General features: G+C 32.2%; 1 protein-coding gene across 3 annotated transcripts in view; it reads right to left on the minus strand.

The window, feature by feature from the left end:
- Positions 1 to 12,145: 12,145 nt before the first annotated feature.
- LOC111425527 (uncharacterized) overlaps positions 12,146 to 16,414 on the minus strand; it is a 136,706-nt gene continuing 132,437 nt past the window's right edge. For all 3 annotated transcript variants that reach the window (XM_023059616.2, XM_023059618.2, XM_071198555.1), the window contains one exon: positions 12,146 to 12,401. In XM_023059616.2, the coding sequence (XP_022915384.1) occupies positions 12,255 to 12,401 (147 nt within the window). In that variant the 3' untranslated portion in view covers positions 12,146 to 12,254. The remainder of the gene's footprint in view (positions 12,402 to 16,414) is intronic.

Genomic DNA, 16,414 nt, shown 5'->3' on the forward strand with positions numbered 1-16,414 from the left:
GCGTTCGGCGCTCGACGAGGTTTCTATCTTGCTGGCGGCGGGAGCACGAGCGTCCCATTGGCGTACGGCGCCTGGGCGGAGCGACGAAACGCGACGCTTATTGTGCCACGGTTGCCGAAACGTCTCTTCAATTCTAGGCTAAAGTGGGGGCCCCCACGGTATTGTTTCTCGGTTTAAACTTCCACAAGTTAATACCGAACTGTGTTACTACGTTCAGGTTGACAAGAGTTCATCGTCGTATTTTAAATACTTCAGACACAACAACACCATGATATACAAAAATTAATATTATTGAAATTTTTTCTAATTCAAAATTGTCCCTGATGATGAGTACACCCCGAAACACGTAAAAAAATTGGCAACTTCTAATTTTAATTTATTAATAATTTTTGTGAAAAATTTTCATAAAAAGTTCCTCAATTATCAAAAATTGAAAAAATATCCGTTTACAAAAATTATATTTAGTTCCTAAGATATGAATTAATAATAATAACATAAACAGTTCGGTTTTTGATTAATTTAAAAAAAAACAAGAAAACTATATAATTAAAATTTTTTGTAATTCAATGTTGTTCCTGATGATGAATACACTCCGAAATCGGTAAAAAAAAAATAAAATTAAAAAAATATCGACAACTTTTAATTTTAATTTATTAATAATTTTTATGAAAAATCGAATACTTTATAATATATACTAACTTATATATTATACTTAATAAAATTTTTATAAAATATTCACCAATTATAAATAAAAGTATTAGCTTTCCAATGCAAGTTGTCGTTTATAAAAATTATTTGTAGTTTGTGAGATATGAGTTAATAATAATAACATAAAGTTCGCTTTTTAATTAATTTTAAAAAATCTAAAAAATTGGTTTCTTTGAAAATGTGATAAAACATCCATGGAATGATTAAATTAAAGCTCTACTTTCCAATAAAAAAGGCCGTTTTGAAAAATAACTTTTAGTTTTTGAGATATGATTTTTTTTAGAAACAAGAAAACTGATATTTATTATTTTATATAATTTTTATGAAAAATCGAATACTTGACAAATTTTTATAAAATAAATTATAAATGAAAGTCTCAGCTTTCCGATGCAAGTTGCCGTTTACAAAAATTATTTTTAATTCCTGAGATAAATTAATAACAAAAACTTAAATTGTTCGCTTTTTGATTAATTTTAAAAAAATTCTAAAAAATCGGTTTCTTTGAAAATGTGATAAAACATCCATGGAATGATTAAATTAAAGCTCTACTTTCCAATAAAAAATCCGTTTTGAAAAATAACTTTTAGTTTTTGAGATATGATTTTTTTTAGAAACAAGAAAACTGATATTTATTATTTTATATAATTTTTATGAAAAATCGAATACTTGACAAATTTTTATAAAATAAATTATAAAAGAAAGTCTCAACTTTCCGATGCAAGTTGCCGTTTACAAAAATTATTTTTAATTCCTGAGATAAATTAATAACAAAAACTTAAATTGTTCGCTTTTTGATTAATTTTAAAAAAATTCTAAAAAATCGGTTTCTTTGAAAATGTGATAAAACATCCATGGAATGATTAAATTAAAGCTCTACTTTCCAATAAAAAAATCCGTTTTGAAAAATAACTTTTAGTTTTTGAGATATGATTTTTTTTAGAAACAAGAAAACTGATATTTATTATTTTATATAATTTTTATGAAAAATCGAATACTTGACAAATTTTTATAAAATAAATTATAAATGAAAGTCTCAGCTTTCCGATGCAAGTTGCCGTTTACAAAAATTATTTTTAATTCCTGAGATAAATTAATAACAAAAACTTAAATTGTTCGCTTTTTGATTAATTTTAAAAAAATTCTAAAAAATCGGTTTCTTTGAAAATGTGATAAAACATCCATGGAATGATTAAATTAAAGCTCTACTTTCCAATAAAAAAATCCGTTTTGAAAAATAACTTTTAGTTTTTGAGATATGATTTTTGTTAGAAACAAGAAAACATATTTATTATTTTATATAATTTTTATGAAAAATCGAATACTTGACAAATTTTTATAAAATAAATTATAAATGAAAGTCTCAGCTTTCCGATGCAAGTTGCCGTTTACAAAAATTATTTTTAATTCCTGAGATATAACTTAATAACAAAAACTTAAATTGTTCGCTTTTGGATTAATTTTAAAAAATTCTAAAAAATCGGTTTCTTTGACAATGTGATGAAACACCCGTGAAATTATTAAATTAAAACTTTTACTTTTCAATAAAAATATCCGTTTTAAAAAACAACCTTTAGTTTTTGAGATATGATTGTTTTTTAGAAACAAGAAAACTCTGATATACCAAAATTTATACATATATATATATATATATATATATATAATTGAAATTTTTTGTAATTCAAAGTTGTTCCTGATGATGAATAGACTCCGAAACCGGTAAAAAAATAAAATTAAAAAAATATCAACAACTTCTAATTTTGATTTATTTTTTTATAAAATCTTATTTTGATTATTGCCGATTTAAAAAATTAACTTTAGTTTCTAAGAAATAATTTTTATATATACAATTTTATAAATTTATGAAAAATCGAATTCTTAAAAAAACGAATTAACAAACAATAGATATAAATTAGAAAAATTACATAATAATATTATTAATATATTTTTTTTATTTCTTAACCTCTTTCATTTCTCCTCTTTGGTAGTTTGCGTCTCTGTTTCATTGGCACTCTCTTCACCTTGCTTTTTCTTCTCTTGATACAGAACTCGATTCCCTTTTTATTACCACGTTTAACAGCGTTTTGTTTTGTCTTCGTTATACGGTTCCTTCTTTTATTTTACTTATAAATTATTCTTTAGGTGCTTTTGTTTACCTCAACTCGGCGCAAGCCTTAAAAAGTGATTGTTAAAAAATGTTTATCTTAATTTTTTTATGAGACATAAAAAAATGTTTACCTGGAGTTAATCGCGGTATTGGGATGAAAAAGAAAACTTGTACTAACAGGTTCTAACAGGACATTTAAAGGGTTTATAACTCAATATCCATAAATAAGGTGGATTTTTTTTGTAATTTTTATATCTATTTGGGCAGTTTGAGATTCTCTGCAAAACTTTTGGCCCGCGAAGAACTTTTTTTAAATAATAAAAAAGAGTAACATGTTCTCCTTTGGAGATTGGGAGGGCAGCCTTTGGGCCAACACCAAGCAGACAATCTTATACCTGAAACGGTGAGTCACGCTTGCAGAAGACGACTTGAGAACATTAGCGACGGAGATGACTCAACCAGTAACCATTCAAGGTCAACTGAGACCGTCTAATATATATTTACTCGGCTCTTTTAAGCTAAACTCTCTAGCTGCGGAGGAGACTCTAGCGAGCTAGGTAGAGATATCGAGGCGAGAAAAGGAAGAAAAAGAAAGAACAAAAAAATAAAGGAGGAGAAGAAGAAAAGGAAAAAAACGAAGATGCGGCGGAACAGGCGGCCGTTATGGGGCCCGTAAAAAGATGAGTCGAGGATGAGGCCCTGGAGTGGATATCGAAAACGACCGAATCTGGTGGAAAAGACACCTGCAAGAGCAAAACCCCTCCAGTTTATTTTTTTTATTCTCTTTCTCATTTCATTTTTTTTTCTAACCGAACCTGTCGATGAGTCATACTAGAAATATCTGTTTTAAAAACATTTTTTTTGTTTTAAAACAATTTTTATTATTTTAAAACAATTTTTTATTTAACACATTTATTTTTGTAATAATTTTTCGATCAATCAAAAAAACGGGTGTAAATATGTAAATCAAGCCGTCCAGTTTACCGTAAACGTCAGAAATTACGGGCGACCCTTATCTGATGGGGCCGCGGGCTCTGGGCGAATAATTAACAAAGTCGCCGTATAATTTTGTGTAAGACAGGTAGCACCGCGTGTTTCCGCTAATCGCCGACCGAAGAAGCAACAATAAACGCATCTGGGACCGCACCATTGAACCGGTTCGAAGTCAAAAACCGACCAGATGATATTTTACTCTTTAACCGACAAAAACTCAACGCTCGGTTACCCGACCCATCGTATTCTTTCTCTTCTCAACAACTCGATTAGAACATAATCTTTAATAATATGATCGCTAAGGAAATTATTCTTGAGTAATAAAATTCGAAATCTTCTACATTGTATTATTTATACACCATAAAAAATCGTTTTTGTTACAATATAGTTAGGGTTAGACCCCTAAATTTAAATTGAGCTTAAAGGGTGATATAAAAAAAGGGATATGCTATATATCCCAACGAGTACTTTTGTCAACAATCTGTTAATGACTGGTGACAGTGTTTACTTTCGATTATTAATGATGCGACAGGGTGGATTTGCATAACCGCTCCGAGACAACCCCGTTTGCAGGTAAAAACTTTCTTAATCAATTCTTTTGTCAGCAAGGAAACCTAACGACTTCTCACCATCGCTCAAAAATCTAAAAATAAAATAAATTTAAACGATTTCATCGCAATAATAATATTATCTAACTGTTTCCTCCCCCTTTAGTTTTGTTGTAATCGGCGAATCGTCAAGATGAACACACTCGTAGTCGTTGTAACTTTTTTTCTAAGGGTGCGTCAGTTCTATCCACAAGCTCGGCCCTTGAGTAATTGTTTTCGGTGTCGGAAGCAATGGAATTGGGACGACCAAAGTGGGGCGTTGTAAAATATCTTATATAAGGGCTGACAACTGGATGCGGGCATCGAGCGAAGTGTATTTTCACCAAGAGGACACGTACTCATCAAAAAGGACTAGCAACGAACGCAAGGGTAAGAAGGGGAAGGACAGATTTTTAGTGCCTCGTTATAGGAGTTTTAAAGCTCACGTTTTACGGGGGTTATTTTATAAACATACCCACTGACTACTAAACACAAAGCTTTTTTAGAAACAAGAATACTCTGATATACCAAAATTTATACATATATATATTTAATTGAAATTTTTTGTAATTCAAAGTTGTTCCTGATGATGAACACACTCCGAAATCGGTAAAAAAATAAAATTAAAAAAATATCGACATCTGATTTTAATTTAATATATATTATTTAATCTATATATATTATACTTAATAAGGTTTTTATAAAATATTCACCAATTATAAATAAAAGTATCAGCTTTCCGATGCAAGTTGGCGTTTATAAAAATTATTTGTAGTTTCTGAGATATGAGTTAATAATAATAACATAAACAGTTCACTTTTTGATTAATTTAAAAACAAAATCTAAAAAATTGTTTTTTTGTAAAATGTGATAAAACATGCATGGAATGATTAACTTAAAGCTTCTACTTTCCAATAAAAAAATCCGATTTAAAAAATAACTTTTAGTTTTTGAGATATGAATTTTTGATGATACCCCAATTTTTAATATGATGATTTTTTGAAACATGATATACAAAAATTAATGTAATTGAAATTTTTTGTAATTCAAAGTTGTTCCTGATGATGAATAGACTCCGAAACCGGTAAAAAAATTAAATTAAAAAAATATCGACAACTTCTAATTTTAATTTATTAATAACTTTTATGAAAAATCGAATTCTTTATAATATATACTAATTTATGTATTATACTTAATAAGATTTTTATAAAATATTCACACATTATAAATAAAAGTATCAGCTTTCCGATGCAAGTTGCCGTTTATAAAAATTATTTGTAGTTTCTGAGATATGAGTTAATAATAATAACATAAACAGTTCGCTTCTTGATTAATTTAAAAAAAATCTAAAAAATCGGTTTCTTTGAAAATGTGATAAAACATCCATGGAATGATTAATTTAAAGCTTTTACTTTCCAATAAAAAAATCCGTTTTGAAAAATAACTTTTAGTTTTTGAGATATGAATTTTTGATGATGACCCCAATTTTTAATATGATGATTTTTTGAAACATGATATACAAAAATTAATATAATTGAAATTTTTTGTAATTCAAAGTTGTTCCTGATGATGAATAGACTCCGAAACCGGTAAAAAAATGAAATTAAAAAAATATCGACAACTTTTAATTTTAATTTATTAATAACTTTTATGAAAAATCGAATACTTTATAATATATACTAATTTATATATTACACTTAATAAAATTTTTATAAAATATTCACCAATTATAAATAAAAGTATCAGCTTTCCGATGCAAGTTGCCGTTTATAAAAATTATTTGTAGTTTCTGAGATATGAGTTAATAATAATAACATAAAGTTCGTTTTTTAATTAATTTTAAAAAAATCTAAAAAATTGGTTTCTTTGAAAATGTGATAAAACATCCATGGAATGATTAAATTAAAGCTTCTACTTTCCAATAAAAAAATCCGTTTTGAAAAATAACATTTAATTTTTGAGATATGAATTTTTATGATGACCCCAATTTTTAATATGATGGTTTCTTATAAAATGTTATAAAATTTCCACTAATTATTAAATTAAAGCATTGATTTTTAGAAAAATCACTTTTAGTATATGAAATATACATTTTTAAAGCCTTATTATATTTAGATCATGAATTCACCCTCAAATATAAATACATAGATGCGGATACATTTTTGCCTATCGGTCCGGAAACCGCTTTGATTTATTCATGGACTTTGGAGTGGACCTCTCCCCACTCGAAAAAGAGCGTACTTCGGTCCACCATATTTCATTGGAATTACTGGCGGCTGACCAGAGAAGAGAACATTATAACATGTAAATGCGCATAACCCTTACGGCAACGCCTCATTTACTTTTTGCACATTACAAAAGGGACTTACATAATTCCTACGTTGTATAATGTGCGGGACCGTTGAGGGTCGTTTTGTGGATTTCGACCCCTCCTTTTAACCGAAAACCATCAAAGACCAATCGATCATCCGTCAAATCTTTCACTCTTTTCAATCAAAATCAAATCACATTAAACGTGTTTGATTAAAAGTGGAAAATATTTTTTTTATTTTAAATGAGAATGATTTACTAGGTGTCATGATAATTATGATCAATGTGGTAAAGTGGATATGGTTTCCTCAATAATTGTGGTTAATAAGGGAGTAAAAAAATAAAAGTCCATCGTTGTAATTATAGACGACCCCCGTGGTTTTCTCCTTGAGGGTGGATTATTATTTTCGCCCGATACTAAATAATAACGGCTTGAAAAAGCATACTACCCCCGACGCTCGTTAGCGGCGATAATAAGTCCTTAATTTCGAGCGATTTAATTAAAAATTACCGGCGAACGCCACCCCAATAATAAATCGCTTCCATTTGTGTTGAGGGGGTGGTAGTAACACGACCGGAGAGTGTAAATAATAGAATCCCCAACGCCCGTGCCGATAAACGTATGATTGAAAGGTCGCCTTTTTGGCCCTTGGGACGTATTTGGCTTGTCAGAGTCCTTTCCCGCGAATTTATGTGACCACTTGACGGAACAATGGTTGTAGGTGCGTCCTCTTATCTTCAAACCAACCCTCCGCCACCCCTCACACAAAACCGGCAATTCACTCTCTCAATCGGCCTCCAAATGTATGCAAATTGAATATTTCTTTCGCCTTCCGAGATAGGATTTCTTATCGGCGCTTATGAGCCGCTTGTGTATCTTTTGTTCCGCGTCCTTTATTGATTTTTTCGCGTGATTCAAGTCTTTCAAAATCAACCACATACCAAGCCGACACCGTCACCCATTGGTCGATATTAGCAAACCCCATATTTCCCACGCATCGAACAGAACCAGGATGTATTCGATGAATTTATCTCAATACTCAAGGATAAATTCTATTCCAACCCATCCTAATTAGATCGTCGTATGACTTATTGGCCGTTCCGTCGACGCCCTCCTAATTACGCTTCACTACGACAATCATGTATTTGTTTCCTCAAATCGCTCATTAGCCCTTTTTTTATCCCGAACCACTCATTAAAAACGAATCAGTCGTAATATTTCATTCGTCGTTAACTTCGTTTATTAAAAGACCAAACATTAACTTTGAATTATTTTGTGTTTTTTTTTTAAATTGAACAATCAGCTCGAAAAAAGGTCGATCGATGTTATTTGAGCGTCATTATACTTTCGCGTTTAATGAGATCCATTTCGAACGAAGACAATGATCACCGCGACCATTGTCCCTCAAGTATCATTCATAAGTTTGAAACTCATTTACAAGTCAAACACGCGTCGGGACGGTTGGGACGTCGGTGTCCAAGCCTAGTGAGGTGAGTGTTTGTACTGCTCTCGAATGGTCAGTATTGTTCTTAGCAGTTGTTGTTTAGGACAAAACGAAAGGGTCAAAGAATTAGAGAGACCTCGTTTTTCAGGCATTTTCAAAGCGGGACTAATCATCAAGTGATTGTTGTTGAAGATATGGGCGGGGAGTTAAATAAATACAATAAATTAAGAATTCAAAATTAATTATTGAAAATTTTTCAAATAAAAGATAAATCGAGGTTTCAGTGTCTCGATCTATTTGACGTCCATTATCGACTTAGTTGCCAAGGCAACAGAGCGAGGACAGTGCTGAAGGCGTTTGCATTTGGCAGGGCTATGGGCATTTCATGACGTATCAATTTCGGCATTATTGCCACCGATACACCGATCTCCGGTATCCCTTTGACAAGGTCTGTTACATCAGTACAGATACGGCATGTCTCCCGTATAATGGATCTGTGGCAAATATTTGTACCCAATTTGATTCCAAAATAAAAATAATATATAAAATTTACGTATTATGAACCACTCAAGGTTCAAATTTAAGTGTAACTGAACACAATAAGAATACAACCCAAAACTTAATCATCACATTGCTGCGCTTCGGCTGCAAAGCAAGTAAAAGATTCTTTGATTAAGGTTAGCCGAGGTTCTACAATTAATATCATATCTACTCAGATGTAGCGCCTCGGTCGCAAGCGACTTCGGCTAACCTTCAGCAAAAAATTTAAAAAAATTTGGTTTCTTCCACGAATTATTAAATTAAAGCTTCTACTTTCCAATAAAAAATAAGTTTTAAAAAAAACTTTTAGTTTTTGAGATATGATGCGATTGTTAGAAAAAATTGGTTTTTTGAAAAATTTTTATAAAATTCTCACGAAGTATCAATAAAAGTATACGCTTTCCAATGCAAGTTGCCGTTTAAAAAAATCATTTTTAGTTTCTGAGATACAAATTAATAATAATAACAAAGTTCGATTTTTGATTAATTTTAAAAAAATTCTAAAAAATCGGTTTCTTTGAAAATGTGATAAAACATCCATGAAATGATTAAATTAAAGTTTCTACTTTCCAATAAAAAAAATCCGTTTTAAAAAATAACTTTTAATTTTTGAGATATGAGTTTTTGAAGATGACCCTAATTTTTAATATGATGCGATTGTTAGAAAAAATTGATTATTTGACAAATTTTTATAAATTTCTCTCGAAGTATCAATAAAAGTATGCGCTTTCCATTACAAGTTGCCGTTTACAAAAATTATTTTTAGTTTCTGAGATACAAATTAATAATAATAACAAAGTTCGATTTTTGATTAATTTTAAAAAAATTCTAAAAAATCGGTTTCTTTGAAAATGTGATAAAACATCCATGAAATGATTAAATTAAAGCTTCTACTTTTCAATAAAAAAATCCGTTTTAAAAAATAACTTTTAGTTTTTGAGATATGAGTTTTTGAAGATGACCCTAATTTTTAATATGATGCGATTGTTAGAAAAAATTGGTTCTTTGAAAAATTTTTATAAAATTCTCACGAAGTATCAATAAAAGTATGCGCTTTCCAATGCAAGTTGCCGTTTACAAAAATTATTTTTAGTTTCTGAGATATAAATTAATAACAATAACAAAGTTCGATTTTTGATTAATTTTAAAAAAATTCTAAAAAATCGGTTTCTTTGAAAATGTGATAAAACATCCATGAAATGATTAAATTAAAGCTTATACTTTCCAATAAAAAAATCCGTTTTAAAAAATAACTTTTAGTTTTTGAGATATGAGTTTTTGAAGATGACCCTAATTTTTAATATGATGCGATTGTTAGAAAAAATTGGTTTTTTGAAAAATTTTTATAAAATTCTCACGAAGTATCAATAAAAGTATGCGCTTTCCAATGCAAGTTGCCGTTTATAAAAATTATTTTTAGTTTCTGAGATACAAATTAATAATAATAACAAAGTTCGATTTTTAATTAATTTTAAAAAAATTCTAAAAAATCGGTTTCTTTGAAAATGTGATAAAACATCCATGAAATGATTAAATTAAAGCTTCTACTTTTCAATAAAAAAATCCGTTTTAAAAAATAACTTTTAGTTTTTGAGATATCAGTTTTTGAAGATGACCCTAATTTTTAATATGATGCGATTGTTAGAAAAAATTGGTTATTTGACAAATTTTTATAAAATTCTCTCGAAGTATCAATAAAAGTATGCGCTTTCCATTACAAGTTGTCGTTTACAAAAATTATTTTTAGTTTTTGAGATATAAATTAATAATAATAACAAAGTTCGATTTTTGATTAATTTTAAAAAAATTCTAAAAAATCGGTTTCTTTGAAAATGAGATAAAACATCCATGAAATGATTAAATTAAAGCTTCTACTTTCCAATAAAAAAATCCGTTTTAAAAAATAACTTTTAGTTTCTGAGATATGAGTTTTTGAAGATGACCCTAATTTTTAATATGATGCGATTGTTAGAAATAATTCTTAAAAATTGGTTTCTTGCAATTTTTTTTATAAACTCTTCACTAATTAGCAGTTAGGCGGAATGAAGGATTCTCTGCAAAAGATTTACATAAAATCAAATCATATCATATCAACCCAAAATTTATGAAAATCTTAGGGCAGAAAATCTATGTCTTCGCCTGGTTATTTCGCCTTGGAATTCAGGCGAGTACTGGAACGATATGTAGATTGTATAGAGTATTGAGATAAAAAGATTTATTTCTATATAATGGAAAAAATTTTTTTTGCTTTATAATACTATGGTGATATGTTTGTTCGTAATTGACTTGGTGTCATGACAGAAAGTAAAAAAACGGGGTACATGCATGCCAGTCGTGCCCCAATTAATTCACTACAACCCTTAATCAAGCGGACCGCTTATTGAATTGTCCCGGCAATAAAGTGATAGTTAGGCCTTTTTCGAGGCCGGCAAAAAGCAAACAACTACTCAATTCACCGGCATAATTACACGACCCTCGCGGCAAGCACTCGTCCGATACATTCATTGCAATGGGAAGCCACCAATTTTTGGGGGGTGAAAACACGGGCTTTTGAAGCGCGAGCTTTTTGGAACGTGAGAAAAACTAGATTTCGCGTTGAGTATCGATTAGCGGGTGCGCTTTGTTGTGGCAGACGGAGTCACACACAAAGGTAAAGCTAAAGCAGGATTCCTGCTCGAAGAAGTGACTCATCGTGCAGGCATTTCCGGACGGAATTGGGTCGATGCTTTTCCCTTATATGTGTTTCATAATAACGTTCTTTTCTTTACTATGTTTGTTTTTCACACTTCCAAGCACTATCTAAAATGTTTTTAGTAAAAACGTAAACAAGAATAAATTTGGAAAGAAATAAAGATGAAGTAAGTTTAATTACAAATTGGATAGTAATCTTAATCGAAAGCTATTAAAATGTAATAGATCATCCATCAAATTTGAGTCCCAATAAAAACGGAGCGGTTCTCGTTCTGCAGGTCGAAGAAGAAGAGGATAATGCATTCCTTATCTGAGCGAAATTTGCCCCGGAGGGCAATAAAGAGCGGCTCCTCCTTTTATTATTTATCGGCGAAACAAAAAGCAGGAAGGGAGCCCGAAAGCGGCTACCGGAATCAGCCGTCGTAACACGGAACAAACTGTCAGCAGGGGCGGTTATGGGGTCATCATCTCACATATCGGCGAGGTAAGAGTGTCCGCAGTCGTCGGTCCATAATACAGTAATCTGGAAACTTGGGGACCAAAGGCCATAACCATAACTATAACTCACCGCCGCCCCCACCAATCAATACCCTCTCATCAAGCGACCACTGCCGCCGCGAACCTTCTACGAACGGCGCCTCAGTTTTCCACCTGATAAATCAATTAGTCCTGCACACCCCATATCGTAAATACTCTTGCTGTCCATCGTATATTTTTATTCGTTTCCGTTATTTCCAAGTGTTTCTTTTATATGATTAAAAATGATATAGGGTTTGAAATTATTTATTATAGTAAATACCCAATTAATAATTACAAAAAAATATACACAACAAAATAATCGAGAAAGCAACATTAATTAATTGATTAGAAAAACAATTAGGGACGTCTTAACATCCAAGTGGAGGCATCGGGAAGTGATCTTCTTCTTTGGTAATGATGAACCAAGTTGGGTATATAAAAGTAGCTGGAAGTAGATGATATGTTGGACGTTTGGCTGGCATTGGTACTGGAGCTGGACGTGTTCTGAAAAGACAAAAAAAAGAAAAAGTAAGATCGAGTCGAGAGGAAATGAAGTGAATTTACATAAAGGAGTAATGATTTCGCGTTGGCTATCGCGCGGATCGTCCAAACTGGTCCGGGAGATATAAATCATGCGATCGCGCGCGACTCTGGCGCCCAACGAAATCCGTCTTGGCTATTAGATTGATGCTACCGGGCTTTAAACGAGCCGGAGCGCGCACACGCAGGTGTCCAAGTGAAAAAGCAAAGAGGCAAGAGCTTGCCCGCCGTAACGTTTCGGTAGATAATCGCCCTTAACGAAATATCGGTTCGGAGAATAGGGCGTAATGACATATTACGGGAGGAAGGCGGGCTATAAATAAGGAATCCGAGACGCAGCGCAGACCGAGGTTGGTAGGCAGTTATTAAAAAGTTTTATATCGCCCACCGTTTTAAAGAATTCATTTCATGCTACTTGTGTTACTCGTAGAATCAGGTTCTGACCGCGCAATTTATGTGCCCCGTTCCCGAGATACTACTCTGCCCACTGCTTGCTGCTATACACGCCTCAAAGTATCGTCTCGTACAGGACCGTATTTGTAAGGATTACTTTGTTTTCCTTTCCTCACCTGGCAAATACCCCCAGCCGTTCAACTATTATGCAAATAAAAAATTATCCACGCCAATCACCCCCGGGGTGGCTTTTCGCTTCCACTTAAGGCGCACGCACTTATTGGATTAGCATACCAATTAGGTTTTCGATCGACGCCGATTTATCGCCTTCGCATTCGCAGCCGGGAGAAAACGTATTGTCACCACAATCGTTACTACAACCGCGCCCCCGTAAAAAGCTCGGGGATAAAATCGCCACTCACGCTTCGGAACCGGGAAATGCGGGAAATATGTTCCAAGCTTGCAAGTCACCGCCCTGATGGCCAACACTGACGGTCCAAGACGAGGCTCGGCTAATTGAACGAAAGAAATGAATTAATGTTGGCCGCATCATCAATTCAATTCCGAATCTCCTTGATTGAAACCAAACTCTCCTAATCATTTCTTCGCGAAATTCGTTCAATAAACACATAAAATATTTTTGTTTAATATGAAGGGTGATGTGTCACATAATACTGTAACAGTCATTAATCAAGGGATGTGACGTATTATCTGCATTCGCCATGGTGGCTGGATGTTCGGTAATGTCATGTCATCGCTGGTAGACCGAGAGGCTTGATTACATCTTCTATACGCAATTAGTATTGGTAATATTCAATCGAATGGCTGGTCGTATATCGTGCGCGCACGTGCTAGTTTAATTACGCGCAATTAGGGATTTTCTTTTTAAAAAAGACGTTAATGATCGGTTAATTTCGATCCCAGAAAGACTTGCAGGGGACTTGTACACCTGTGCGTAATGATCCGTAGACGTAGCTGTGAAGCTTACGTTTTGTGCGTAAGCTTCGCTTAAGCGTCCATTCAGATTTCACCCCATGCGGATCGTCCATCCGTCCGATTTGAAAGACCCGTTGCATTATGTTTACCGGACATCATTATTTGTTATTCGTCGAAGCCTCCCTTTCACACGATCATTGTTTCAGGGCGACGCGTGAAAACGCGATGTCTCTCTGGCTGTTAGTGTAATTGCCTACGAGTCGTATATCCGGAATTTCATTTGAATACCGTCCCGATAAATTCACACCGATACGGGCGAAAATCATTACGGGTTGCTATCTCGCGAAGGAACGTAAAAAATCGCGCCGTATTTCAAGCAGATATGGAAATATCCGTTCGTAACGCTACCACAGCTTAATATATTACTTAGGTTACTCGGAGCTTGCACTCGCCCCGACCTACACCATTATACCGTATATACCGCTATTAGATTAGACGCTCATAACAAACATGCACGGACATGAATTGAGTTGCTCGCACTTGACAACACATCCAACCACTCAAATTTACTAAAAGCTCAAGAGGTTCTATTTTTATTTATTAAATGTTATTTAAAATATAATAAATTAACTCGAGGTTCAAGACATCTCAAGAAATGCTTTTTAAATTAATCAAAAAATTATGATTAATTTGGACACATCCAAATAAACCCCAGAATGATTCATCTTTAATGAACTCTAGAATTGGTTAGATACCCCTTAGAAGACTTCAAAATTCTTTAAAGTAGTTGAAAGTTCTTTAAATCGCCAGGAAATTTGTTGCTAATCTTCTAGAAATTCTAGGAAGTACTCCAAAAGTCTATGTAAGTCCAAATTCATCTCTAATAAGAGTCAGAAATCGTTAGATATCCCTTAGAAGACTTCAAAATTCATTAAAGTAGTTGAAAATTCCTTAAATCCTTAGGAAATTATTGGAAATTTCTTGCTAATCTTCTAGAAATTTTTGGAAGTACCTCAAAAGTCCGTTTAAGTCCAAATTCATCTCTAATAAGAGCCAGAAGTCGTTAGATATCCCTTAGAAAACTTTAAAATTCATTAAAGTAGTTGAAAGTTCCTTTAATCCTCAGAAAATTTATTGCTAATCTTCTAGAAATTCTCCAAAAATCCATGTAAATCCAAATTCATCTTTAATGAACTCTAGAATTGGTTAGATATCCCTTAGAAGACTTCAAAATTCATTAAAGTAGTTAAAAGTTCCGTAAATCCTCAGGAAATTGTTGGAAAAATCTTGCTAATCTTCTAGAAATTCTTGGAAGTACCTCAAAAGTCCATTTAAGTCCAAATCCATCGCTAATAAGAGCCAGAAATCGTTAGATATCCCTTAGAAAACTTTAAAATGCATTAAAGTAGTTGAAAGTTCCTTAAATCCTCAGGAAATTTATTGATAATCTTCTAGGAATTCTCCAAAAATCCATTTAATCCAAATTCATCTTTAATGAACTCTAGAATTGGTTAGATATCCCTTAGAAGACTTCAAAATTCATTAAAGTAGTTGAAAGTTCCGTAAATCCTCAGGAAATTGTTGGAAAAATCTTGCTAATCTTCTAGAAATTCTTGGAAGTACCTCAAAAGTCCATTTAAGTCCAAATTCATCTCTAATAAGAGCCAGAAGTCGTTAGATATCCCTTAGAAAACTTTAAAATTCATTAAAGTAGTTGAAAGTTCCTTAAATCCTCAGGAAATTTATTGCTAATCTTCTAGAAATTCTCCAAAAATCCATGTAAATCCAAATTCATCTTTAATGAACTCTAGAATTGGTTAGATATCCCTTAGAAGACTTCAAAATTCATTAAAGTAGTTGAAAGTTCCGTAAATCCTCAGGGAATTGTTGGAAAAATCTTGCTAATCTTCTAGAAATTCTTAAAAGTACCTCAAAAGTCCATTTAAGTCCAAATTCATCTCTAATAAGAGCCAGAAATCGTTAGATATCCCTTAGAAAACTTTAAAATTCATTAAAGTAGTTGAAAGTTCCTTAAATCCTCAGGAAACTTACTGCTAATCTTCTAGAAATTCTCCAAAAATCCATGTAAATTCAAATTCATCTTCAATGAACTCCAGAATTGGTTAGATATCCCTTAGAAGACTTCAAAATTCATTAAAGTAGTTGAAAGTTAAGTAAATCCTCAGGAAATTATTGGAAATTTCTTGCTAATCTTCTAGAAATTTTTGGAAGTTCTTCAAAAATCCATTTAAGTCCAAATTCATGTCTAATAAGAGCCAGAAATCGTCAGATATCCCTTAGAAAACTTTAAAATTCATTAAAGTAGTTGAAAGTTCCTTAAATCCTCAGGAAATTTATTGCTAATCTTCTAGAAATTCTCCAAAAGTCCATGTAAATCCAAATTCATCTTTAATGAACTCTAGAATTGGTTAGATATCCCTTAGAAGACTTAAAAAATCATTAAAGTAGTTGAAAGTTCCTTAAATCGTCAGGAAATGGTTGGAAATTTCTTGCTAATCTTCTAGAAATTCTTGGAAGTACCTCAAAAGTCCATTTAAGTCCAAATTCATCTCTAATAAGAGCCAGAAGTCGTTAGATATCCCTTAGAAAACTTTAAAATTCATTAAAGTAGTTGAAAGTTCCCTAAA

The sequence above is a fragment of the Onthophagus taurus genome, chromosome 8, assembly GCF_036711975.1.
Source record: "Onthophagus taurus isolate NC chromosome 8, IU_Otau_3.0, whole genome shotgun sequence".
Classification (NCBI taxonomy): Eukaryota; Metazoa; Arthropoda; class Insecta; order Coleoptera; family Scarabaeidae; genus Onthophagus; species Onthophagus taurus.